This window comes from Sarcophilus harrisii, chromosome 2 (assembly GCF_902635505.1).
Source record: "Sarcophilus harrisii chromosome 2, mSarHar1.11, whole genome shotgun sequence".
Lineage (NCBI taxonomy): Eukaryota > Metazoa > Chordata > Mammalia > Dasyuromorphia > Dasyuridae > Sarcophilus > Sarcophilus harrisii.
Genome location: NC_045427.1, coordinates 254,848,421 through 254,876,224, shown reverse-complemented (window position 1 = coordinate 254,876,224; position 27,804 = coordinate 254,848,421). Strand labels below are relative to the sequence as shown.

At 36.1% G+C, this 27,804-nt stretch overlaps 1 protein-coding gene across 2 annotated transcripts in view; it reads left to right on the top strand.

Annotated features, from left to right (window-relative positions):
* Positions 1-14,310, top strand: part of DPH6 (diphthamine biosynthesis 6) — a 475,226-nt gene extending 460,916 nt beyond the window's left edge. The window contains exon 15 of one of the 2 annotated variants that reach the window (XM_031952046.1): positions 12,872-14,310. In XM_031952046.1, coding sequence (XP_031807906.1) covers positions 12,872-12,987 — 116 coding nt within the window. In that variant the 3' untranslated portion in view covers positions 12,988-14,310. The remainder of the gene's footprint in view (positions 1-12,871) is intronic. The other variant, XM_031952047.1, reaches the window with a different exon arrangement.
* The last annotated feature ends 13,494 nt before the right edge of the window (positions 14,311-27,804 follow it).

Below are 27,804 nucleotides of genomic sequence, written 5' to 3'. Positions count from 1 at the left end.
AGACATCAACATCAAAATTAATTCTGAGGTGAAACCTCAAAAAAATAACCCTCTCCCTTTTTTTAAAGAAGAGCTATCGGAATTGAATCACAATTGTATTTGAAGTAAGAAGTCCTCTCTTTGTTTTTATTGTGTACAAAATAATGCCTAAGGAGAGATTGAATGCCAAGAAATCGTTCATTTGAGGGTTCCTGATGGTATCTGCCATATGCAAGTGAAGCAGGAGCAGTTTTTATGACATCTCCAGAACCTGGAAGATTGAATTACAGTTTTAGTAATCATCCGTTCCCCTTCTCTTGTGTCACTTTTTGGTAATATATTGCAGGGGAAAGACTTATGGTACCAGTTTTATAAGCTTGCAATAAAAATATAACAACTGTTGTATTAAATTATTTAAGTTGTAAACCACTGTAAAAAGGGGGGAAAGTTTTATCGACATGAAGGCAGAAAAACTGATTATGATGGAGTGTAAAATGTATTGTGCTGATTACCACAGAGTTTTTGCCTGGTTTCGCATATTGTAAATCTTCAAGCCTGCCTTTGGAATGAGACCCTGTGTAGGCAGCATTCTTATTATTTATTTACTAATTATGTAGAACTGGCCGGTGTTGGGGGGGGGGGGGGGGGGGCGGAGAGTGCAGTTGAGGTAGTGCCATCTTACCTGTTTAGCAGAATTGAGGATAATGACAAAAGGAAAGTTCAGAGTTTTAAGATTAAGAGGTCTCTTATGGGAATTTCAAAAAGTGTGAATGTAATGCATATTATTTCCACATAAGGGATAGGAATCAGACCTGTGATTCTTGATGAAATAAGGAAGCACTGGGTTTGGAAGCTCCCTCTCCTAATTCAGGTTAGCACTTTCTCTGCTACTTCTAGTTTTAGAGAGTTGCCCAGAGAACTCAAAAGTTAAATGATTTGCCCAGAATCACACAACCAGCTTGAACACTATTCTTCTGGGCATCAAGACTAGTACTATATTATCATTTAGTATATTATTACTATTAGTGACGTATTAATAATATAATGCATTTTTAGGCATCACCATAATAACTGACTATATTTTCTCAAAGCAAAACAAAGCATGAGAGGTAACTATTGAGATTGTATGAGTTTTCCCAAAATAAAGGTTATTTTTTACTTACTTGTTAGGATTTTAGTGGGGGGATATTGTCTTTCTGACCTACTTTAAGGGGACAAGTTATTGGGGAGAAGGGGGAAGGTGGTGAAGACAGGCAGCTGAAGAAGTTGTGCTCTGATTTTTTTTAAATATGTATTAAATATGTTTTTTGTAAATCTTACACATACACACACACACAAATGTGGATATGTGGATGTGGATGTGGATGTATTCTTGCCCCCTCAATAAAATGCTAAAATAAGTCTTCTTCTCCAGGTCAAGAACAGGTCTCTTGTTAGGTGTGCTAAAATGGAGCTCTGCCCGAAGTTTTTTTCCCTTTAATTTTAGAGTTTTCTGTATTTCACTTGTCTGCCTCAAAATAGTTTCAAAGTACAGATGATCCTGTGGGAGGTCACACATTAGGCTGCTGAGCACAAGCACTGAATTGCTCAAGAAATCTAAATCTTCTTTGCTTTCAGTGCTCCTTTATTCCATGACCCACTCTGCCTTGTAGAATTTGTTATATTCTTTCCTCTCCAAAATGGCTGCATTCAGGATTGTAGGAAATATATGTATGGTTTGAAATTTACACCCAAGTACTTCAGTGAGGAGTATAATATAGGAAACTCAGACTTACATATGCATACCTTCCATGGAAAATATCCCCCCAGCATGAGTTTCTCTTTGATGAGTCTTCCTAGTCAGCTCTTTGACCACCTTCTAACTGACCAAAGTTTTGAATGATGATATTAGCCATTTATAAAGAAGTTGTTGGCTTGTTAGGTTTTGTTTTGTTTTTTCTATTTGTCATTTTACCTAATTGACCTAATTAGTTCAATTATCTATTTTTGCTTTCCATTAGAGAATTTACCTTTTTATCTAACCAAAAGGGATGATAACATCAATTATACATGTGTATGTATGAATTTATGTTACGTATTATCTTTTACTGGGCTGATAAATGGCAAAGCAGAATGCTTGATCTGAAGTCAGAAAGAGCCATCTTCCTGAGTTAAAATCTGACTTCTGATGCTTACTAGTTGTATAACCCTGAATAAGACCCTGTATGCCTCAGTTTCCTCATCTGTAAAATATGCTGGAGAAAGAAATGACAAACTCCTCTGGTATCTTTGGCAAGAAAATCCAAAATGGGGTCATGAAGAAATGGATATGATGAAACAACAAAACACCAAAATTATGTTTTATACTTGTTACATAATTATCCAGAAGGAAAGTTCTGAAGGGAATCATGATGATATGGTAACATTGGTGTAACTTTAAGAAAAATGCAAATAGTAATTGAATAAAATAAAAATATCTACCAGGGAAGATTCCTGGATGACAAACCAAAAGAAGTGCTTCAACAATTTAAGAGAATGGAGAATTCATACTGACACCAAAGAAAGGAAGCATAATAGCTTATGAAAGTTTAAATGGAAATGCCATACAGATAGTGATATTCTGGATATAACTAGAAGCAACAGAACTTAACAACTGTGGCTGCTTTCCAAAGACTAAATTATACTTGTTATAATCTAAATAACAAGGACTATTAGTAAAGAGGCAAGATGATACAGGGCAAAAGTATACCAGATTTGAAGTTGGAAGACATGGATTCATTCCATATGACCTTATATTAGATGCTACAACTCTTTAGGCTTCAGTTATTTCATCTATAAAAATGATGGGGCTAAATCTCTGAGGTCTTTTCCAAGTATAAATTCTTTAGCAACTCAGAGAGAGGACAGAGAATAGTCAGTGCAAAGAATAGCGATATGAAATTACATTGGCACTAAGAGTTCTCATATGTTTCACATCAACCATCTAGAAATTATTTTTAAGTACTGATGAAGTGCCATATCTAAAAATGACCTGTGGAAGATATCTGATAAAACCTATTAACTTTAGTCAATTTAAATCCCATTCCTAATAAAGCCATGCTGACAAAATAGAAATCATTTACAAAAAATAATAATTATGAATTTAATAACTTTAGTGAAGTTTCTTTTGTCTTTAGAAAAGACCATCTATTGCCTTTAAAAAGCAGAACTCAGGGGGCAGCTAGTTGATGTAGTGGATAGACCACCAGCCCTAAAATCAGGAGGACCTGAGTTCAAATCTAGCCTCAGACACTTACCACTTTCCTGGCTGTGTGATCCTGGGCAAGTCACTTAACCCCAGTTGCCTCAGGGGGAAAAAAAAACAAAACTCAATCAAAGTTGGAAAAGACTTCAGAGATCCTTCATTTTGCATATGGGAAAACATGTCCAGGGAAGTAAAGGCAGTTGTCCAAGATTATATACCTAACAAAGAAAAGATCCAGGATTCAAAGTCAACTTATTTAACTCTTAAGTCATTCTTTCCCCTATAAGTTCTGTGTCATGCAAACCTTTTTAAGTCCTTAATGTTTTTAATAATGAATTCAATATTTGTAAAGCTCCTGCTTTATAGAAGATACTGTGCCAAGTTTCTGAGAATGTGAATGTAAAAAGTCATCTAGTCCCAATCTAAAGAAACTTAATCTAATGGGAATGATAATGAAAAGGCTAATTATTTCTGCAACTGACTTTTTTTTCCCAACAAACTCATTACTTAGAAGAAATATTTCATGAAATTTGTGCATAAGGAATTTGTGTAAAGATATAACACATACACCAATATTATCATTAACATATTACAAATAATTTATTCCAACTTCTTAATTGTACAGGTGAAAAAACAGGCTAAATGGTTAAGTGATTTGTCTAAGATAATAACATTGAGTGGCAAAGCTGTGGTTTGAACCCATGTCATCTAAATTCGTAGCAAACACTATTTCCACTATACTACCCTCTGTCATACCATATGTATTCTATGTGTGTGTGTATATATATATGTGTGTGTGTGTGTGTGTGTGTGTGTATGTTATTTATATATAAAGATGAAGTTCTGACTTCAATGTGTTGGGGGAGGAAGAGAGGTAGAAAAAACTTTGGGTTGCAAATTTACAGGGAAAATTATGTGGTCTTCATTTGTCTTATGGTTTAAGATGGTGGATATTCTGTTTTCTTCCTTCTATACTGTATGGTTCTAAAGGGTCTAAAATGATTTATTCTTAAATAAAAATTCTTCAGTTATTATGGTTATGTCTAAACTGATCATAAAAGAAATGCAGAAAATATACAATTCCTTTTATTCTTATCCACCACAGCTGTTTAAACAAAGAAGAAAACTAGAGTTATTTTCAAACCACAATGAAAATCATTGATAGAGTAGTGTGAAGATGTCCCTGTAGTTGTATCATCTGCAAATGTGTTGGCTACAGGAGGTCTCTCCTGGTGGAGAGCTACTGAGAAGCAGTGGATGAATCAGTGAACCAGAGTTGAATTGACATTGTACTTTCTACACAGGAGGATTATTTAGGACTTCAGCATACCTACACATGAATTCATGTTACTTTCAACTCTTCTAGCTTAATTCCCTTTATGGACCATTTTTCTAGAAAAGAAGATGGAAAATTTCTATTAATCACCAATGGATTAAGTAAAGCCAGCCAATCTCATCTCAAATTGAACAGGTGCCCCAGGGAAAAAAAGTTTGAAACAGAGTCACAGAGGTGAAAAAAAAAAAAAGGCAAATCTGTTGTAGTGAAATGTATGGCAGTGGACTGGACAATATAAATGTTGTCAAACTTTAGCTGATTCATCTCAGAATGTAGTCAGAAACCTTGCTTCATAATTCATCCCAATTTAGTCTTATTAAAAGCCCCTTTTCAGGAGAGACTCCAAACAGCCAATAAAGGAGCTCTCTAACCATTTAACCCTGAAGAAAAAAACATTCTAAAGAGTCAGGGTTAAGGTCATAGAGAGATGCAATATATGAGGCAGTTTCAAAAGGTCTGCATTTTATCACATTTGAGGACTGCACAAATATTTCACCTCTCAGCCAGGTTGCTCTCTTTGTGGTCAAAAGGTGACAAGTTCAGCCCATTCCCCCTGCCTTAAACTAATGTTAGTTAACTTCCTTGAATATTCAGTAGACTATTCTGGCATAGTTGCATTCATTAAGTATTTTCAGCAGAATTTGAGCATTTTAGTCTCAAAAATTGTATCATTATACTAGCCACATGTAGGGCAGTAGGTGAAAGGGTAGAGAGTCCTTGTTAAATAAGATTTATATGCTGTGTAAATCTAATTTATGTTTAGCTGTGCAGCAGGATTTTTGTAAGAGCTAAAGAAAAATCCATAAATATAGCAAATATGCAAAGGAACTAAAAAAAAAAAAGCTGATCATTTATCTCTTCAAACATCACACATTCCCTTCCATGACACGACATTGAATAGCCGGATAAAACAGCATCCTTCTATCAGAGTTTATGGATTATCTGGAAAGTTTGGAGTATAAATACTTGGAAAGAGATGTAATAGATATTCATTGAAGAAGAAATATCTCTTAAACCTTGAATTATATAAATGAACATGATTATAAAATAGTCTTAACTTTGTTTAGGATAGTATTAACTACTCTTATAAAAATGTTTCTGAAACAGGCTCTTAAGTCAGTTCATAAAAATAAAACAGATTGAGTTGAAAGTGAATTGATAATTTGGAAACTGCAGATGATAATCCCTTTGTTTAACCCAAAGTGGAGCTTTAGAAATTCAAAGAATAAACCAATCTATTGGCAATTTTACCAGCTACCCTGCATCATTATAATGATGCCTTTGAACAGAAACAGTCCTTAAAAGGAACAATACCAGTGTCATAGGCACCCTCTCAGAAAGCTCATCCACTTGTACAGTTTCAACCATCAGGTGCCTCCTAAATCTACATCTCTAGACCTGAACCCTCACCTACATTCTGCTTCTGTATTGGTAACTGTCTGCAACATATCCATTTAAATATCATTTCACCATCTCAAACCCAACATGAACAAAATGGAGTACATCATTTTCCCCAAATTCCCACCCCTATTTCCTAGACCTCCAAAGCTTCTTCTTTTCCTGTTAGGACCACTATTCTTTCTAAGATTAGAGTCATCTTTCCAGGCAGGATACCTTGTTCTCAGCACTCTTGTAAAGTCAATTCCCACATCCTATCACCTTCTCCCTCAGAGGATCTCTTGGGTTCAAACCCAGTGCGTGTCATAATCACCTTCTGCTTATATTGTTGTGAAATCCTTCAGCTGGTTCCTTTGACTCTGGTCTTTCTTGCCTCCTTCCCTTCTCCCTTCCCATAACCCATCTTATGTAGACTTGTCAAATGAGTTCAATTAAGCATTTATAAGGCACTTACTATGTGCTGGATAAGAGACAGAGTAGCATAGTGAATGGAAAACCAGCCTAGAGCCCCTACACACACAAACAACACACACACACACACTCACACACTGATTGCCTGATTCCAAAAAATCATTTAACTTTACAGAGCGGGGCAATTTTCTTAAGACTCTAAATTATAGAGAAATAAGGAGAAGTTTCTCCTATGCCAGTGAAATCACAGACCCCAGTCTCTGTCCTCTGTTCCTGATGTACCACTCACTGAATGCACTGATTCCCCATCGTCTCTTGCATCAAATGCAAAATCCTCTATGTGACATTCAGAGTCTACTTCTCTGGTTTTCTTGCACCTTCCTTCCCATCCTGGACTCTTAGATCTAGTATAGTGACACTGGCTTTCTTGCTGTTAAAGGAACAAGATAGACCTGCAAAGCCCTCCCTCCTATTCTCTACCATACTGTTTTCCCTAGCTTTCCTTAAGTCCCAGGTGAAATCCTATCTTCTAAACAGTAATATCAAAAAATAAATAAATAAAAACCAGAGGTTGCTAATCATCATAGAAGGATCCTTGCAGACTGTAAAATATAATATTATTTGTATTATACTATATTTCAATTTTGTGTTAAATATTTCCCAGTTATATTTTAAATCTGGTTCTGGCCCCACTAAAGAGTGTTATGGGCTATGTGCGGCCTTCAGGCAGTATATTTGATATCAGTAGTCTACAGGAAGCCTTTGCCATTTCCTTAATTCATTTCTTCATTTTTAATTGTTTTCTATTCACATAGTTTATAATTTTTCTACTCATGTGTATAAAAATAGAGAATATTATTATCTTCCCCATTAGATTGTGGGCTTCTTGAGATTAATGATTGGCTTTTACCTTTTTTGTATTCCCAGCATTTAGCACAGAGTCTGACAGATAGACAAAATAAATGTTTACTGACCAACTATATGACCTATATGTAAGATAAGAGATAGGGAGAAGAGAATATTGCCTTCCAGGCTTGGAGAAAACCACTGCAAAGGCATAGAAATAGAAAATGAATAAAGAATGGCCAAAAGGCCATTTTGACTAGTACTTATTAGTAAGGTATATAAAATCAGTCCAAAAAACAGACTGGGTCCAGGTTCTGAAAGATTTTTAAAGCCAAAAAAACTTAGATTTGCTCCTAAAGGGATTCAAGAGTATGTATAATTTATTGAGTGGGAGAGTGACATGGTCAGGTCTGCACTTTGGGCAATGTGAAGGTTAAATCAGAATGGGGAATGACCTGAGACAGGGAAGCCAATTAAGAGGTTATTACCATAGTCCAGGTAAGAGATCATGAGAACCTGAACTAGAATTACGGTCATGAAACTAGAGAGATAATGAGAACACAAAGCTAGGGTCCCACAGCTAGTTATTTCAGAGGCAGAACTCCATCTTGGTCCTTTTTGGCTCCAATGCCCATTTCCCACCCTTTGTGCTCTTTCTTTGTCCTATTTTCTCACAACTATTTGCATTTAGACTTGTCCTTATTTTTTTTTCAGGTACAGTGACTAACTTTCTCACATCCTAGGAAAAAAAAAACCTACTTTGGAAATCTCTTCAGCATTCATATGGTTAATGAATTATGTCCTAGAGTTAATATTAGAGGGGCTTGCTTAGCTGATCTGAATCTCCATTTTCTCACCTGTAAAATGGGGCAAATAATTGTATAACTAATGTCACAAGGATATTTTTAGTCTCTGATGTGGAGATTGTATATAAAAATACCTGGGAAATAAAAAAATGCTATGCAAATATAGGTATTATTATTATTATTATTCTATTGTGAATTCAGTGGATCATTTATTCCTGATGGAAAGGAATGCCAGGTGTTATTATATCTCTTCACATCCCTTCTTCACATCACATTTGAAGTTTAATCATAATAAAAAGTATATATCATGCTGCTAAAAAGTAAGCACTCTGTTTGCCAAGATACAGCTCATGAAAATTGTAAACTTTTCATCCAGGGGCCATGTCTTGGGCCTGTTTTGCACCCTAGTTGGCCATTAGTTCATCTAGTAGATACGTAATTGTTTATTGTTAAGTAACTGAGGAAACATTTATCAAATGCTCACCTGCCATGCTGCTGAACTAGAGGCTGTTAAAAAAACAGTTAGGCAGATAAGGTGCCTACCTTCTATGTGACTAAATTTGTCTTAAGAAAGATTGGATATGTTTTGTCCATGTCTTTTTCCAGACAAAGAACTAATATCCATTGATGTGTTCTTTGTTGATTCTGGGCCAGAAGAATTCACATGACACCTAGATTTCATCCTTAGGGCCGAACATTGGCCTAAATCAATTTCTAATATCCCAGGATGAAATGGAGGAAAGCATTGATTTATCTGGCGAGGAAGGCTAATAGCCAGCAGTATAACCAGCTAATTTTCTACAATGAATATCTTCCCTGCTACTGTTGTTAACCACAGACAGTCCTTGGTACTTTAAGAAAAGCCTCAAGCCTTCTCATGTTTCACCATTTCATTGTAAGGCTGATCATTTAAAGGAACAGTCTTGTTCCAGACAGCTTTAATTAAACTGTACTCAGAAACCAGATATAGATCAATGGAAAGAATCCATAACAAGAGGCTAATCATGTATTTAACAGTGTTCAGTCCAGTTCAATCACCTTCTACCACTGCAGTGGCTTTACATTCATGTGGCAAAGGCTGAATGTGTATATGTATTTTTTTAATCCATCCCATTAGTGGCCATATGCTGGGGCTTCAAGGGATACACAAACTGTCTGCAATCTGCCAGGGATTTAGGGACATCAATAATTTGTGAATAGTCATGTTGGTACTGGTCGAAGGGTTAAGTGCTCTGCACACCAGGGGCACCTCTTTAGGGACTGGAACTCTTAGTTCACTGTTAGGAACCTTATCCCCTATGAGGCTTTCTACTACATGCTGCTTGTCAGATCCATCCTGCTGTCTCCAGGAAGCTTTATTAGCTCTGGGATTTTCAGATCTGTGTTAAGTACTGATCGAATGGCATCTTTGAGTTAAAAAGTGAAATAGTATTGTTGCAACCTCAAAGAGCTTTTCATATTTCACGTTATTAAGCATACATTCTTTCTCCTTACTGATTCTGTTGAATGAAAGTCCTTATAAGAATCTTTATCAGGAGAGTATCCCTACAGAGAAAAAAGGAGAATACTTACTTACTTCACAGTTTATCCCTAGGACTTCCTGGTAGATTGGGTTGTTAGCCAAAATGAAAAGACGAACATCTTATTAAAATAACAAGTGCAAGCATGAAAAAATTTTCTTATGTAAGAAATTAGGCAAAGTGGATGATTTTTAATGTTGGCTCATTTTACCAGTTGAGCAAAAGATTTCTTAAATATCAACTGCTCCAAAATAGTGATCTTCCTATTTCTGGCGCCGCCCTCCACTGTCTTCCTTACTTATGCTATCGCAGATTTCCTCTCCAAAATAGTTGTTTCAATTGTTGTAATCACAATCATTCCTAGTCTGTTCTATCAGCAACACAACAATCTGCTATTGACCATAATTTTCAGTTAGATTGACCCTCGCAACCACATGTCTAAAAAGACATAATCTTTGTCTTCATAAGGATGAACATTCAGGCAGCAAATCATGGGAGTGAAAGGGAGAGGAGGGGGAGAATGTTTTGTTTTGGTTTGTTTTGCCTGAGGTTCCAAAATGCCCAAGAATATTCTTTATTTTACTAAATTGGACCAAATTGTCATATTCCAGCACCATATACATATAGTCTATTCTAAACGTAAAAGTATATGTTTTGCCAGTTTGTGGTTGATTTCTTACATATTTTTATTTCCAGTAACTCTAGTCTTCTTATTCCCAATGTAACTTTATCTTTTAGCTGTCTCTAGATGCTGTTTAAAAAGGTCTTCCTGGACTTCCTAATTTCATAGTTAACCCTCTTCAGGCACCCAGATTACATCTGCTTGGGAAAAATGCCAGACGCTAATGAGTGTTTTGTTTAATGTAATGGAAACTGAAAGTGCCTCACTTATTCTCTCTCTGATCAATGCCTACTTCTGTTGTTTGAATGTATCTTTACATCCTAAAGCCAAGCAGAGAGGTCAGGAAAGTGCAGAGGATTTGCTTCTTGAGAAGGACTTGGAAAATCAAAAGTTTTGCCTATAGAGGTTGCTATCCCTAAAGTGTAGATTGGATGTCCTTGAGCTATTTTTTTATCTGCATTATCCTATGTTCATTTATAACTTTCCCACTCCACTTCCCACTGATATTCCATTCTTCATAAATTGAGGCTGTTTTTATAATTACTATTAGCTCTACTTAATTATTATTTTGAAGAATAATAAATTAATCACAGCTAAAATCTAGACTTGGCAATATGTATCTATGTGCACTACGTATTTATTATCATTTTACCCAATTCTAATTTAAAATGTACCCAGCAGAAAATATTTCCAAGTCAATTATTTGAGCACTACTCATTTACTTAAAAAAATTTCAATTTTGCCCCTGCCCAAAAAAAATAAGTAATTCCTTTGCTGGGCCAACATAATAAAATATTTCTGAAGAACCATCATTTACAGGTGGTACAATTGTCCTTTCCAAAACTAGTGGCAAAATGTCCTGAGTATTTCCAATATCACATTGAACCATATTTGGTTGGAGAGACACCATTCTATTAATGTCACAGGGCCCAAAATAGTGGTCTTTATAATTTATGACTAAGGTACATGTGCTAGATAATTTTCAAAAGTAAAGCTTTCAAGACATTAAAAAACTCAAAAGAGATTTACTTTGTTTTCAGGACTTTCCATCTGTACTCCCTTATCTCCTCAGAATTTTTCCAGATTTTGTTATTGGTTGAGGATTTGAGAGATTTACTTTAAAAGCTCTATGAAAATGGGATGGATTGATGGGTTTTGAATCTAAAGAAGAGGAAAAAGGCACCAGCTGAAACCATTAATTTTTAAACTTGGATTTTAATGCCTTTTGCTTTGTTTCCAAGCCAGCTTCTTGCCTAACTCACACTATCTGGTTCCTTTAGAGATTTGGAAACTATAAAGGCCCCCCCAAATCAGAGTTTATAATGCAAAACCTTGTCTGACCCTTAATAGTCATTACTCTCCTGAACCACTGTAATACCTCAACTAAGTTGTTTATTGCACCAAACATGAAGTCCTTTGACCCTGGAGGTTGGATATTGATCTCAGACCCACTTCTGTCAATATTCACCTCCAATGTCAACAGTTTTCCATATGGAATACTCAGAAATGATTTCGTTTTCTTAATCTATATAGCCACATATATTCTAATTCCTATAAATTACAAACATGTTCCATTTAGACCATCTACTTGCATCAACCATCTCTTAAACAAAGAAATCTACATTTTAAAGACTTTCATATTGTGGGTATTTGTATTTGTATTCTTAAATTGTATTGCCCTACTAAGGATAGTTATAAGAATCTGTATAAGTATAAATTTCATGCATACTCTTAGAAAACATTGCCTTAAAGACAACTTAAAATAAATGTGTCACAAATTCAGCAAGAATTGTCAAATCTGAATCACATATGTATGGAACAAAGGTGAAGGGGGAGGTCACTTTGAGAAAGAATATTCAGTGTTTTCTTTGCTTATAGATAACTCAATATCAGGTTCATTTTTAAAGCAATGGTCTTTTTCAGATTGTCAAATGCATATCATAGAATTATACTCTTGGCAAAGTTTCTGAGCGTCAGTTCTATTTTCTTGACAATTTAAAATTCAGTTATCCAATTATAACTAAAGGTCATTAGTCGAGTGTGGCAACTTTGTCACAGTTTTGAATTTCAAAAAGAGTTTCCTAATTTATAGAGGAAATTCAACTGTGAGAGAAGTTTTTATTGTCCTTGTAAATTAAATGATATCAAAAAAAATTTTTTTCTTTCTGGTATTTTATCACTTGGGCTAAAATATGCAGACTTCATGGGCCACCAGTTCCAAAGTGTGCTTTGCTATTAAAATTAAAGTCAAGTATTCATCCCACTGGAGCAAATAAGTAGCCATTGTTTCTTATTATATTTAATCATCATAGGATTTGATGATGATAGAATATAGTTCTGAACAACACTAATCTTGCCATTTCTTCTCCGTCTAAGCACAGTTATTTTAATTGTTAGATTTGTTAGCATTTTATAGCTGGGGAAAGAAACGAGAAAACTGGGAGACAAAGGAAACGACGTGGGATGAAAAATGAGAATACTTTTTAAATGATTTCTTCTCCGTAGAGTGATGTTGGTTTGAGGGGAAAGTTACAGTTTCTGGTACAACTGATTTTTGAGGCATTTTGTACAAACTATAGCAGGACTAAGCATTATGTTTTGTTAAATATTTTCAGATGTTTGTAAGGTACACTGGACCTTTTCCCCAAAACTATAACCTGTCTTATAATGACAAATGAAAAGCATATAAAGTTGGGAAGCATTCATAAGTCCTTTTCATTCACATTTTAGGACTCCAGGCATTGCTGGAAGAACAGATGGATGCTGTTCCTGCTCTGGTTCTGGTACCTGTGACTGATTTACCTAAAAGAGAAATTATCCACATCTCATGCTGGCTTACTGCTTAGTCCATGGCTCAGAAGGCAAGAACTGCTATGATTTCCTGGGGAAAAAAAATATTTGTATTAATTGTATTCCATCTGTCCTTTTAATGTCTTCATTGTTGTTTTATTGTTACTTTTTTTTATATATAAAAACTGTTGTCACTTCCCAGTGAGTACTTCCTCCCTTACCAAATAGAATCTTCCCTTATAACAAAATACAGTTAACAAAATAAGTCAGCATATAGGCCAGATCTAACAAGGATCTGCACCTCTAGCCCAGCACCTCTAAGTAAAAAAGTAGAAAGCATGATTCACTATCAGTCATCTGGAGGAGGACAACTGGCCACAGCATTGATCAAAGCGCTGAAACCTTTCATTGTTGTTTTCATTTGCGTTTATTCTGTAGTCTCCTGAAATGTCCAGACATCTTTGAATTGACAAGTGCAAAGTTAGGCGAGAAGTTTTAACACTTCATTCACAGCCCTTTTATTAAGCTATGGAACTGCAAATAAACTTTCCTACCAAAGCGTGCACCTATGTTTTTCTTAGTTCTCAAAGATTTCCTGCCAACCCATTCACTCTGACACGTAACTCTTGGCTCCTGCTGGAGCTGGAGGGATGCCAGCATCTTCAGTTACACTGATTGAAACTTGGAGACGGATTGGTTCATCCAGTCCACTGGCATTGCATTTCAAAGCAAATATCATTAACACATCTATGAGCATGATTCTTACTTGTCCAGCAAACACATCTGATATCGTGCATGTGTCTGCTTTGAGATCAGTTTTTTCTTTGTGCAGAAAGGTCTGGGCAGGACACAGAAGTCTTTATGATATACCATAAGTCCCAGAACCCAGCAGAAAATGACCTTTATATAACTGGAATTAGACCATACTTCCATGTTCTTTTTCTGAGAAGGACTTTTTAATAAAGTAAAAATTGACTCTATCCAAAATAGTGACCATCTAGCCACCCAAAGCTCCAGGAGGCGTGTATTTATATCTGATTCCTCAGTTGATACTGGGAAACAAAAATGCAGTTGTAAAAGCCAATATCTGCCTCCTTCGATATTTGATATTTGCATTCTTCCACCGGCCAGCTTGTTCTGACTCATCTTCTTCAGTGTCCTTCAGGCTTATCAGCACAGTCAGAAGGTTTAGTGGAACAATTTGAGTGGATTTGATCAGGGTTTACTTTGGACAAAGGGTGAATGTGACTTTCATTATTCCCTGTAATATATAAATATGAATCAATAAAGGTTCCTCTTGAAACCTCCAAGGAATGGCTTGCATTTCCAATTAATCTCATAACTTGTCTAACTGTTTGGCAATGTTCCATAATTGATATATGTTATTTTAATTCAAATACAGAAAAGAGAAAGCTTAGGTCAAGGGGCTGAGGGGAGGAAAGAGGGAGAGATATGCATCAATTTCCAAATATATTTCGTTCATTCAAGCAATCAGTGCTTTTCTGAAGCCCTTGTTGCATTTTGGCTAACAAGATCTATTGTGAGTGACTTATTCTCTGTAATTTACAGAAGAGGGGAAAACCCTAGGATCCAGAAAGAAAAAATATATATATGACTTTGTTCCCAAAATATGCACCAAGTTGCTGCCTGAGCCTAATTGAACACCCTGACTATAAGGAGTTCTAGACTGACCTCAGACACCAAATTCCTTTCAAGGTGATTTGTTGGGAAATTAGCCCTTTAGACACTTGGAGGAGGTGGCATTTAAGGAGCTGTTTCAGTGACTGTTGCCTGGTGAACTGAAAGGAGAGAATTTCAAATCCAAAAGAAGATTTACAGATAGAAGTAGAATGATTGCATGAGAAGAATAGAAAATAAGGAAGTAGCATGTTAAAACTAGCACTTTTGATTCACTAGTGTAGAAACAGCCTTTGTATAGCTGGCTCAGTCCCCAATTCTCAGAAGTTCTCTTATTCCTGTTCAATCCTTTCCTCTGTGTTTTAGAAGTTCTCTCTCACCACATACTCCATCCCATCAACAAGGAGAGACCACGGGGAGGAGAACGAGAACAAACATTGTTTGTTTGTTTCCACTTAATAGTAATCTTTCCAATTACTTGTAAAGATAGTTTTCAACATTTATACAATTTTTGATTTCCAAGTTTTTTCTCCCTGCCCTATTACCTCCCCAAAATGGCAAGCAATCTGACATAGATTATACATATATAGTCATATTAAACATATTTCCTCATTAGTCATGTTATGAAAGAAGACTTGCAACAGAAGGAAAAAACCATGAGAAAGAAAAAAAAGTGAAAATGATATACTTTGATCTGCATTCAAACTCTATAGTTCTTTCTCTGAATGTGAATAGCATTTTCCATCATGAGTCTTCTGAATTTGTCTGTCTAGGATCACTGTTCTGCTGAGAAGAGCCAAGTCATTCATAGTTGATCATTGCACAATGTTGCTGTTATTGTGTACAATGTGTACACAGTTGTGTACAATGTCCTCCTGTCATCAGTTGTTCATAGAAGTCTCTCCAGGTTTTTCTGAAATCTGCCCCCTCATCATTTCTTATAGGACAATAATATTCCATTACATTCATATCCCAGTTTGTTTAGCCCAATTGATGTACATTCCCTCAATTTCCAATTCTTTGTCACCACTGAAAGAGCTATTATAAGTATTTTTGTACACATGGTTCCTTTTCCCTTTTTTAAACGATATCTTTGGGATACTAATCTACTAATGGTATTGTTGGATCAAAGGGTATGCATAGGTTTATAGGCCTTTGGGCATAGGTAACAAACATTAAGCATCTACTATGTGTTAAATGCCATGCTAAGTGCTTTCTAAATATTATTTCTTTTGATTCTTGCAGTAACCTTGGGGAGACAGGTGCTATTATTATTATCCCCATTTTACTGTTGAGAAAATTTACTACATAATGTCTGAGATAAGATTTGAACTCAGGTTTTCTTGATTCCTGGCCTAGAGCTCTAGTGGGACTCTTAGCTGCTTCCTATAACCATCCCAGAGCCTTCTTAAATAGAGCTCATGGATATAAGATGAGAGTAATTCAAACAACAAGGGTTCTTAAAGTCTTTCAAGCCTCACCCCCTTATTTGACAGATAAAGAAACTACATCATCTAGAGAAGGCAAATGATTTTCTCAAGACAAACCTAAGTGACTAGAAATTCAATGTTCTTTTCTCCACACCCTTCCTGCAGTATACCATACCTAAAAGGCCCACTTTTGTTGTCTTATTTATAACGAGGAGTAAATAATTTGCTTCCTTGTATCCCATTTTCTGGCCCTCAATTCTGTTGTTAGTTCTGTGGGGTTTTGTTACCAAATGCCCAGGAATAACATCAGGGGTCCTAAAATCTACTGCTGGTTCTTTTTTTTTTTTTTTAACAAGATTTAAGTTGCCATATGTGGTGCTACACACCTGTGAATCTCACTCCCTGGGGAGGCTTGGGCTGATGGATCACTTGAGTTTGGGAGTTCTCAGCAGTAGCACTAAAGCAGTTCAGATGTCCACACTAAGTCCAAAACCAACATAGTGAGTCTAAACTGCTGAAGGAGGGGCAAACCAGCCCAGATTGGAAAGAGAACAATTCAAAGGTTCTGTGCCCATCCATAGTGGTACAAGACTAAGATATACAACTGCACATAAAACCTGGAAAAGAGAGATAGGGAGACCCAGTCTCAAAAAATATGTACAGTGATAATTTAAATTACTCAAAAACTGGGGCAGCTAGGTGGCACAGTGGAGAGAGCACCAGCCCTGAAGTCAGGAGGACCTGAGTGTAAATCTGGTCTGAGACACTTAACTCTTCCTGGCTGTATGACCCTGGGCAAGTCACTTAACCCCAATTACCTCAGGGGGAAAAATACTCAAAAACTCAGTTCCAATGCCTTTTATTTTCCATTAAATTAATAAACCATAACAAAGGGGAAAAACTGGAGCCTGTTAGAGGAGTAAGGATGTGGTATAAGCTTTAATTTTCTTTACCGTTAAAATCCTGAGGAGCTGGTTTAGAGGTGCAGCACTTACTTCAGCTAGGGTAATGACCATGACAACGGTGTGGACTGTGTCGCTATCTAGTAACTAAGACTACATTCTGTCCTCGGGACCCACAAAACACCCATTGACATGAATGGCTCCTTTCATGTGAGAGAAACAGCGATTTGCTAACTTTTCAAAAGGGTCCTAATCCCAGGCCATACAAAGTAGTGAGCATTGTATGGGGTACAGTAAATAATATGTTGACTGAGAACCTTTTTAAAGCTCAGCAAATTTCCCTCAGTTCCATTTTAATCGGGGTGGGGGGGGAGACAAGGGGGATTCTTGGGCAATATTATGCCTGAGTACTAAGTGCATTGTCTATTCTAGTACTTGCCCATCTCTGCCTCGTATCTCATTAATCACTTTCATATTGTGCCTGGAAAAAGCATTCAAATGCAATTCAATGCATTTCAGCACTGCATTTGAACTCCAGGTGGATGACACAATGGATGTTGATGGGGCACATGATCTCTGGACATTGAGCTGGGCTGATGGCAAAGCAGTTTCTATCCTCAAACGTGCCTTATTTCTGAAGGTCGGTAGTTTTGTTTTGTTCTCTATTTTTAACCAGTGGGTGGAAAAGTGGCCCAAGAAATTATCACAGTGTAGCTTCTCTCTAGCCAAGAATCATTCATTGCCCTTTGCTTTGTGAACCAGGAGAATATGAAATCTTCTTTTTGTGAAGGGGGGCAGGGAGGAGGTCAATATGGGAAGGGAGAGAGGGAAGGAAGAAGGAGGAGAGAGAAAAAGACTTTCTTATGAGGGTTGCCAGCTCTGGCATCATTAAAACATTTACACACTCCTCCCTCTCATCCTCTCCCTTTCACTTTTTCTCAATCTTTAAAGGAAGCAATTTGAGGCAGTCTTATCATTCTATTTAGTCTTGTATTTTATACACATATATATATGCAAATAGGCATTAAATTCAATGACCTAAGATCCTTATAAGTGAAGGAAGTCCATCTTTTTGTTAATTCTTAAGCTTTTGAATGTCTCGTCATCATAACTTCCCAGATCTGCTTTAAGAAAGGAGATTTCACAGGCATCTTTAGTTGTTCTATATCCAGAATATGATTGCAGGAAGTGTGTGTTGATTGGGGTAGAAAGACTGTTAAGATTTGAAATTTAAATAGTTTTGCCATTAATTGATCATGCTCCAGGGAACAATTTTTATTTACAAAGATTTTGATCTTGGGCATCCAAATACATATTCCATGTGTTGAAGTCTTTCAAATCCATAGAATATACATGGATATTTATAAATCTAAATTCTTCTGTTTCTTTGCTTTTTATTAAATCCAGAGAAAATGTACAGTTTATTCATTGTGTGATATCAAAGTTACTTAATACTGATGAAAATTCCAGCATTTGAAAAACACAAAGCTATATCAAGAAACTGCAGCAGTGCCCAAAGATAGTTATTAGTTGAGGAAAAATTGATTTCTTTTTTAATTTTTTTAAATGAGATTTGATTTCCCCTCTTAACTATATGTATCAGGTTGTTTAAAAAAAAATACCCAATACCACCTGGATTTTTTTTCCTGATTGGACTGATGTTTCATCAGCCACATATCTAACTACAAGTGGATAGTTGACTTCTTTCACTCATCTTTCTTCAGAGATCTGCCTGCTTATTTCTCTAATTGCAAAGAAACAAGTGAGATAAAAAGACCAGGCTAATGGAATGGAGCTTGCAGAGAAAAGAAACTGATTTAATAGCTTTGTGTTTTACTCATTTCCAGAACTGACGATGGCTTCCATCGAGCCCTAACTGTGCACACGGCTGGGCTGCCGTAAAGCCATCTGAGCTGATCTTCCTAAATAGGTTAAAAGATGACATTGAGATATTCTATGCGGAGATGATTTCATTTTTCCCCCCTCTCACAAGTTATATGGGTAGATGGTTCATGTACTGATTTGTTCTACCAGGTACAGCATTAGTGCATCTTCTCCTTTCCTCCCAGTGTTCTGAAGTCCGGCCAGCATTGGAAGCAGATTGTCTCCTGGGTATAAGAGAGGTGATTTGAAGCAGCTATTCCCTTTCAAGGACATTCTTTTCAATCCATTATCTGCTACTTGTGAGCAATAGTCTAGTCCATCAAAATACAGTAATTGAATAAAACTTTTATTTCAGATAAATGAATACATTGATTTAATAAAAGGTTTGTACTATATGGTATAATAGTTCTCTAAATGAACACTGAAATCCTAAAATGTGGAAACTTTTCATTGGACCAAGTTAAATCATGTTCACTCCGCCTTGAATGTCTCCCCTAGTAGAAAACCAGAGCATTTTGAAGGTAGGATTTTTTCTTTTTACCTGCTCTGATCTCTTAGCTTTTAACATCTTTAAACCTTTAAAAGCCACCTGTTTTTGCCATCATAACAACATCTGGTATGAAGAAAATGTATGACAATTGCTGACAATTGACTAATTTGTGATATCTCATGGCATATTTTCATGCTGTTGGCAGGCTAGCCCATGTTGATACATTAGCTTAACATTAAGAATCAAGGTTTTGGATCCTGAAAGCTTTCCTTTTTACCTTTATCTCTTCCAAATCCCAGAATCTTTAGGTCTCAGTTTCTTATTTGTAAAATGAGGGGGAAGACCTCCAAGTTCCCTTCCAGTTCTAAGTCTGATCTTGAACTCTAATCCTCTCCCTCATGAAAATAGAAGGAAGAGGTACACAGAGCCCCACCATTCTGGGCAAAGAGAAAAAAGGGTATTTGTGGTGTCATTCCACTTAAGGTCTACTGAGTGAGCCTCTCTTCTTGGCTCAGTTGCCAGTCTTCTTTGAACAAGCCTTTTCTTCTGTCCTCATGAGATTTCATCCCATAATCCTTCAGTTCTAAGTACAAATCCCTAGAAATGACTAAGAGAAGTCAGCTCATCTCCATTCACATTTCATGGGATATACTTTAAGTCAAGGAGATCAGACATAGTTTCCCTGATCACCCACTCCATGCCCTCAATTATACTTGAAAAACAAGAAAGAAAACTGAACTCATATTCTCAAATATCTGGTACCCCTTTCCAGCAATGTTCTACTGTAAATTTCTAATCCTCAGGTTTTCTTGGATGAATTCTACATTAATTGTGTACAATAGTGTTTCTGATGGGTTTTAGTACTTCATTTGGTTGAACTATCAATCATTTCATAAGCATTCATTAAGCACTTAGTATATGCCAGGTACTATCCTAAGCACTGGGGACGTGAAGACAAAAGTGAAACGGTTCCTGCCCTTAAGGAGCTTACATAAGGAAGGAAAACAACATAAATGAGGAAGACAACATAAATTTCTGTATATGTGTGTGTATGTATATATTACAAATATAAGAAAAAACTTAAGGACAAAGCAATAGCAGCTAGAGAGACCAGAAAAGGTATGTAATGAATCTTAAAAATAAACCAAGGATTCTAAGAGGTGAACATAGGGAAGGTTGTACATCAGGCATTGGAGGACAACACAGAGATGGGAGATGGAGTACTGAGTGAGGAACATCAAAAAAATAACTTGACTAGATCAAAGAAATCAGGGAAGGGAATAATGTATACTCAGTCTGGAAAGGTAGAATGGCCAGTTTTCAAAAAGATATAAATGTCCAACAGAAGTATTTCTAATGATTCCAAAGGCAAGAGAGAGCTACTGGAGTTCATTCAGTTGAATTGACTGGGACTTTGGGAAAGCATCATGTGGATGATGGATTCAAGTGAGAACTAGATGACTTCTGAGGTCCCTTTTCTACTCTAAGACTATGTATACTCTTCAAAATTCACTGAACACTCATATTGCCTGAGTTTTCAGTCTGTCCTGAGATTTGTGTCTTATTCAAATGTAATTTGGCAACAGGGGGTGGGATAGGATTCAAAACCTTGGAAAGGAAGTATCCGATACTTACTTTAGCTAATTTTTTTTCTTAAATTGAAATTTCAAGTCACATGGAATCAGGGTCAAACCATTTTCTGTGGCAGTTCTGTTTTTTTCCTCTCCTTGATCCATCAAGGCCAACACCATTCACCTTCTCAGACTTGTCTTTTTGATCTGCCATCCCATGGTGGGTAGTCCCTTAGCTATTTATGGAAAATCTTAGCTGCTGGATTTAACATGTCATATTTCCCTTTTATACATCTACCCAGGGTCCCAAGATAATGGACGTGTTTTTAATAAATCTAATATATAAATCATTCATCACATACACTTCAAATATGAGCAGCTCTCAGAATGCCCTGAAAGATTCATTGGGAACATTTTTATAAGCCTTTAACCAAGTAAAGCAAATTTCTGTGAGAAAGTAAAACAGGAACAAGCAGATGTTTGTTGCTTGAGAGCCAGGAGAACTGATTCTAGTCTTTTGCTACTAAATTTGTTCATGACTTAAGTGATTTGGGAGAGGGGGGTGATCCAGATCTATGAATTCATCAGCATAATGGAAAACTTCATCCACAATGCAGATCAACAACCATCTGTAAATTTACAGTCTCAGAGAGTTGAACTGCTTGTGTAGGACCATGTAGCTAGTATATTATCAGAGGTAGCCCTCTACTTACCAGATCTGACTCTTGACTTGGTGAAAATTGAATCTTTAATTCTAATAACCCTTTCCCAATACACATCACAAGCATAACAAATTAATATCTATAAAGGAATTTGTGGATCCTAAGAGAATTACCTTATATAAATTCATTGGGTATTATCATTTTAGAATACCAACTTAAACATAACTTTGTCTTTTCTATTCCATTGGATTCTCAAGGGAAATAAATTCTTGTCAGAAGCTAAGACTCTGAAGCAAAAGCATTCACTCTCAAGATGAAAGGCAGAGGGGAACTTTGATGGGAAACTTTAGATAAAAAAAACCAGATAACTGAGTCTGTGAGCAGTTTTGTCCCCAATAGACAAGCAGGGTCAATTTTGCCTAAATTTCCATTCTATTCAACTCTCAGGCAGCTACAGTACAGTACAGTATAGTGAGTAGAGCACTAGGCCTGAAGTCAGAAAGACTCATCATTTTGAGTTCAAATCTAGCCTACTTACTTATTAGCTATGAGATCCTGAGAAGGTCACTTAACCCTGTTTGCCTCAGTTTCCTCATCTGTAAAATGAACTAGAGTATCTCTAGCAAACTACTCCAGTATCTCTTCCAAGAAAACCCCAAATGGGGTCACAAAGAGTTATACACAACTGGAAAATGACTGAACAATAGCTTAACAGTCAATCCGGGATAGAAAATAAAAACTCAACACAAGCTAGAGAACACAAAAGAGAAAGACCTAAGGTACACTTTGTAAGCATCTCTAGATTTGAATAATTTGATTAAGCTGTGATGAGATCTTAAACAGAAGGAAAAGAATACAGGACCCTGAAGAACCACCAAGACCACATCTGCTGGATTGTACCAAAGGGATCTTCTGCATCTCACAGCATCAGACATTGAACTGTCTATCTAAAACTGGAAGGGACCTCAGAGACCATCTAGGTGAGGAAATTTAGGTCCAGAAGGGCTAAATGAGTGAGTTCCTCAAGGCCACAGAGGTATTAATTATCAGAGGTGCATTTTGTGTCAATCTGCCACTCAATTACATTGGTCTAGATAATTTCCAATAGTCAACCAAAAAGGAATAAGAATTTATATAGCATCTGCCAAATACCAAACGCTGTACTTTGTTTTGTTTTAATATTATCTCAGTTAATCCTCACAACAACCCTGAGAGGTAGGTGCTATTATTATCTCCATTATACAGTTGAGGAAACAAAGGTAAACAGAGGGTTTGGTGTGTTTTTTTTTTTTTTAATTGTTCTTGTTGTTGCTGATTTTTTTTAGTAAATTGTCCAGGCTCAAAAAACTAGGAAGTATATGAAGCTGAATTTGAACTCAGGTCTTTCTGACTCCAGAGCCTGTGCTCTAATCATTGCACCACCAGTTTCTCTTAACACCCGTTTTTGTGCATTGTGAATGCACAAGCTATTTGTATCCTCCCACTCCATTCCTCTCCTTAAGGAACAGAAATTGTACATAGATGAGAAGTTTCCTGATGGGGAGTTGGAAGTGACAGAGTTGGGCTGGCAGGTAAGGACATCAGGTTTTGAATACCAGCTCTTAAGAAGTTTGATTTTTATGAACTGATGCCGAGTGAAGTGAGTAGAACCAGGAAAACATTATATACAGTCACGGCAACATTGTGCAATGATCATTTATAACAGACTTAGTTCTTTTCAATAATATAATGACCCAAGACAATTCCAAATGAATTATGACAGAAAATGCTATCCACATCCAGAGAAAAAGTCTGAATGGAGATCAAAGCATATTATTTTCACTTTTTTCTTTGTTTTTGTGGGTTTTCTCTTTTGTTCTGTTTCTTCTTTTACAATATGATTAATGTAGAAATATGTTTAACATAATTGCACATATATAATCTATATCAGATTGTTTTCTGTCTTGGAGAGAGGGGAGGGAAGGGAAAGGGAAAATTTTAGTACACAAAATCTTATTAAAAATGAATGTTGAAAACCAACTCCACATGTAATTGGAAAAAAAATACTATTTCCAAAAAAAAAAAAGTTTGGATTTTACTCTGAAGATTTTTGAGCAAAGAATTATTAATGTGATGAAGGTGACACTTTAAGAAAATTAATCTGGCACTGTTGTTGAAGAAGTTCAATAACTAATAAGCATGAATGAAGATCAAAGGAAAGGATTCTGAGAACTATAAGGTCTATCAGTCAGTAGGGAGCTTTTTGAAGAAGCCTTGGAAATTTAGTCACTGAAGTATTTCTTCTGGTTAGCAGAAAATGATGGTTATGTTATTCATTTTATGAACCCTCTCTGTTGGAGGACGGGCTGGTTTATTCCTATTTTTTAATATAATAGGTAGTTCCAATGTATAGTATTCAAATAAGCCAAAAAATCAATGATTCATTGATTTTTCTCAATCCAAGAAAATGGGATACTTTTAATAATCTGATCCTGTACCTTTCTCTTAATGTACCTCCTGATCTTCCACCTGTCCTATTAAGATGATAAGTCTTTCCTCATTGGATATGGAGTTCATGTAATCCTTCTTGTAACTTTAGAAAATTCCAAATATGCTATTGTCAAAGTATCTTCATAAACCATCTCAGAGAGCTGTGTTTTTAAGAAAATACAGTGATATGGCATTATCCCCAACTCCCTTATAATTTTATTTTCCATAAATGATGTGATGATGTGGCTAATCAGTGATTTAGGTTCCTGCTTTAAATCATTCAGAAGATGATTTCATACATAAATGACACATTCATTTTCTATTGATACCCACATAATATGCTAAGTTAGTGCTAAGAGCATCCCTTGAAAATTGCCCAGTCAGAAAGATGATTGACCTCAACTATTCTGTCTTACCAAATGCCCAATTTATTTATTCTCTTTATTTATAAACATAGAAATAACATCTCAAGATTAATAAGTTTATAGCCATGTATATCTTGTGTCCTCCCCTCTCCTTTGTAGCTCTTTTCCCAAAATAGAACTAGGAAGAAATTCAGAATTCAGATGAACTGTATAAAACCAAATCTGATCTTTCACCTTTTCATCATCACTAGTCTCTCCACTAATATATATTGTGAAGAGGAAAGTGAAAAGACGGCTTTCAATTTCTACATCTAATCTGTAATACACTGATGTCCATTCTCTTCCACATGCAGTCGTTGAAACCACCCTCACCTCAGCTATCTCCAGTCTCACTTCCTAATACTCTATATTCTCTCATCAATGTACAACCAAAATTGTCTGATCATAATCATTAGTTTTCCTTCCATTTTCCACAGTCACTAACTTCAGCTACTAATGGCAAATAAGTGGTGCAGTGGGCCTGGAGTCAGGAAGACCCTACTTCAAATCTTAGCTCAGAGATTTAGTCACCCTAGGAAAGTCACAAATCTCTCTTCCTCAGTTTCCTCAACTGCAAAATTGGAACAATTTTTGCACTTATCTCCCAGAGTTATGAAAATGAAATGAGATAATACTGTAAAGCAACCTATCTTTCCCTAGGACCTATCCATTAGATTGTGAGTTCCTTGAGAGCAGGAAAAGCTTTTTTGCCTTTTTCCAGCTTAGCACAGTACCTTGTATATAGTAGGTACTTTTAATAAATATTTGTTGATTTTACTTGACTTACACAGTGTCCTACATACAACAGACACTTGATAAATATCTCTTGAATTGCTCCATGCCTTACAAGTAGGATTTGGTTGGACAGAAAGGAAGCTGACAAAACAGCATAATACATTGGAAAGCCCTCTAGAGTTACAGGACGGGGGATCAAAACTACTTCTGAAAGTGACAATCTGTGTGAACTTGGACAAATAGTTTAATTTCCTTGGGCCTCGGTTTCCTCATCTGTAAAATGGAGGGATTAGAATAGATGGCCTGTTAAGTCCCTTCTAGTTCTAATTAATAGTTTTTAACCTGTCTGTGGGTAGATTTCAGGAGTCAGAAAATTCAGATAAGGAAAAAAATGTATCCTTATTTTCAATAACCTCTAATTGAAATTTCTTTGGATTATGAAAGTAAGCAATAACCACAATAGGATTAGCAGTACTTGTAAATGTCACCAACACAATTAATCCACAGCTATTTTCATGTCACATTATAGGTTTTATATAGATATCTCAAAATATCATTTATAGTCATCATTACTTTGAGATTACCATAGCTATTAAACCCATCACTAAATCCCACATAATCCTGGCCTTCCCATCTAGGGGGATATTATTCAAATATGGCATTTAAAAAGAATCTTGTACACAACAACAAGAATATCATGTGATGATCAACTGTGATGGACTTGGTTCTTTTTAACAATGGGATAATTTAAAACAATTCCAATAGATGTGATGGAAAGTGCCTTCCACATCCAAAGAGAGAACTATAGAAACTGAATGTGAATCACATTATGATTTTTTCACCTTTGTTGTTGTTTGATTGTTTTTTCTTTCCCAATTTCCCCCTTTTTGATCGGATTTTTCTTGGGCAGCATGATAAATGAGGAAATATGTTTAGAAGAACTACACATCTTTAACCTATATTGAATAACTTGCTCTCTAAGGGAAGGGGGAAAGGGAAGGGAGGAAGAAAAATTTGGAACACAAAGTTTTCCAAGGGATAATATCAGAAACTATCTTTGCATGTATTTTGAAAAATAAAAAGCTTTCATATATATGTATGTATGTATGTTATATAAAACATGTAAATGTATATTATTCTGAGAAGGTACCATAAGACTCACTGGTCTGAAAAAGAAATTCATGAGAAAAACAGGGTAATAAACCTCTGCTCTGGATCTATGGCCCTATGATATTCCAGGTGAGAAGGGTACAAATGCAGATTATGTGAGAACTGGAACAACAGCGAGGGGAGTTGTGAATGGAAGCTCAAGAAAAGTTTCATGGAAGGCAACGACATTTTCTCTTAATTTAAAGTGTAGAAAAGAGAAGGAAGGGGATAGAGCCAGGAATAATTCAACATGTGTTTTTCTGTAAAGTTTTCCTAACCACTTTAAAAGGGAATTAACTTCCAAAGTATTAGTAAATATTTCTGATTTGGTATTTATTGCATAATATCTTGTATTATCTCTTCCCTTGTTTTCTTACTCTCCCCCCCCCAAAAAAAAAGTGCAATTTCTTTCAGATTATATCTTCAATTTTACTGTTTCCTCCACAGAGCCTAACACAATGCATCATGGAAAGGGAGGTTGGAAATAGAGAGTAAATAAATAAATAGAAAATAAATAAATAAATAAGCAATTTTAAAAATAAGTGAATGAATAAATGAATTAATGAATAAGACAGGTAGGTGGTGTTGTGGGATTCCAGTCCTGGAGTCAGGGTGACATGAGTTCAAATTTGACCTCAGACTCTTACTAACTGTATGACCCTAGGTAAGTTACTTAATCCTGTTTATCTCAGTTTCCTTATCTGGAAAAATGAACTGGGGAAGGAAATGGCCAATCATTCCAGTAGCTCCGCTAAGAAGAATTAGACATGACTGAGCAACAACAGCAACAAAAAGCAAATGGATGGAAATTTTAGCCCATTTTCATATATCGGTTACGATAAAAAAAAAAAATCGTAAGATCATAAAGTTAGATCTGAAAGAGACCTCGAGCCAATCCAATCTAACCCTCTAATTGTATAGATGAGGAAACTGAGCCTCAAATAGCTTACTTGTCTGAGATCAAATGGCAGAATTGGGATTCAAACGCAGGTCCTGTGACTACAATTTCAATATGCTACCACTATCCCACATTGCCTCCCAAAAGCCATAGGAAAAATTGGAATCATGGCTTGGAAGTGTGTGAGAATTGGAGAGGAATTTAGATAATCTCCAAAAAGGCTGAGATCCCATCTTTGGTTCTGATCAGATCCAAAAAATCCCTGATGTGGCTGGAGAAAGAATGACAAGAAATTCTGCATTATGCTTATTCCTTAGGCTGGGTTCCCTAGACAGCTCATGGTTTACATTTTGGCAGAATGTACTAAGAACTTGTTATCTAGCTATGTTTGAACATCCCCTTTTCTTTTTTCCCCTCTCAGATATCATTCATGTGGGTCTTGGTTCAAACCAACAATCCATTAAAAAATCTCTGAAAATAAAAGTCAAACCACAGCCGTGTTGGCATGGGGAAGCTGTAGATCCCAGCTCGAGTCTGTTTACCGTATATTTCTTGATTCAGAAGGAACACAAACACAGTAGAGAAAATACTACAAAGCATTATGTAGAGACAGCTCTTGTGCTTCAGAAGAGCAATGGATA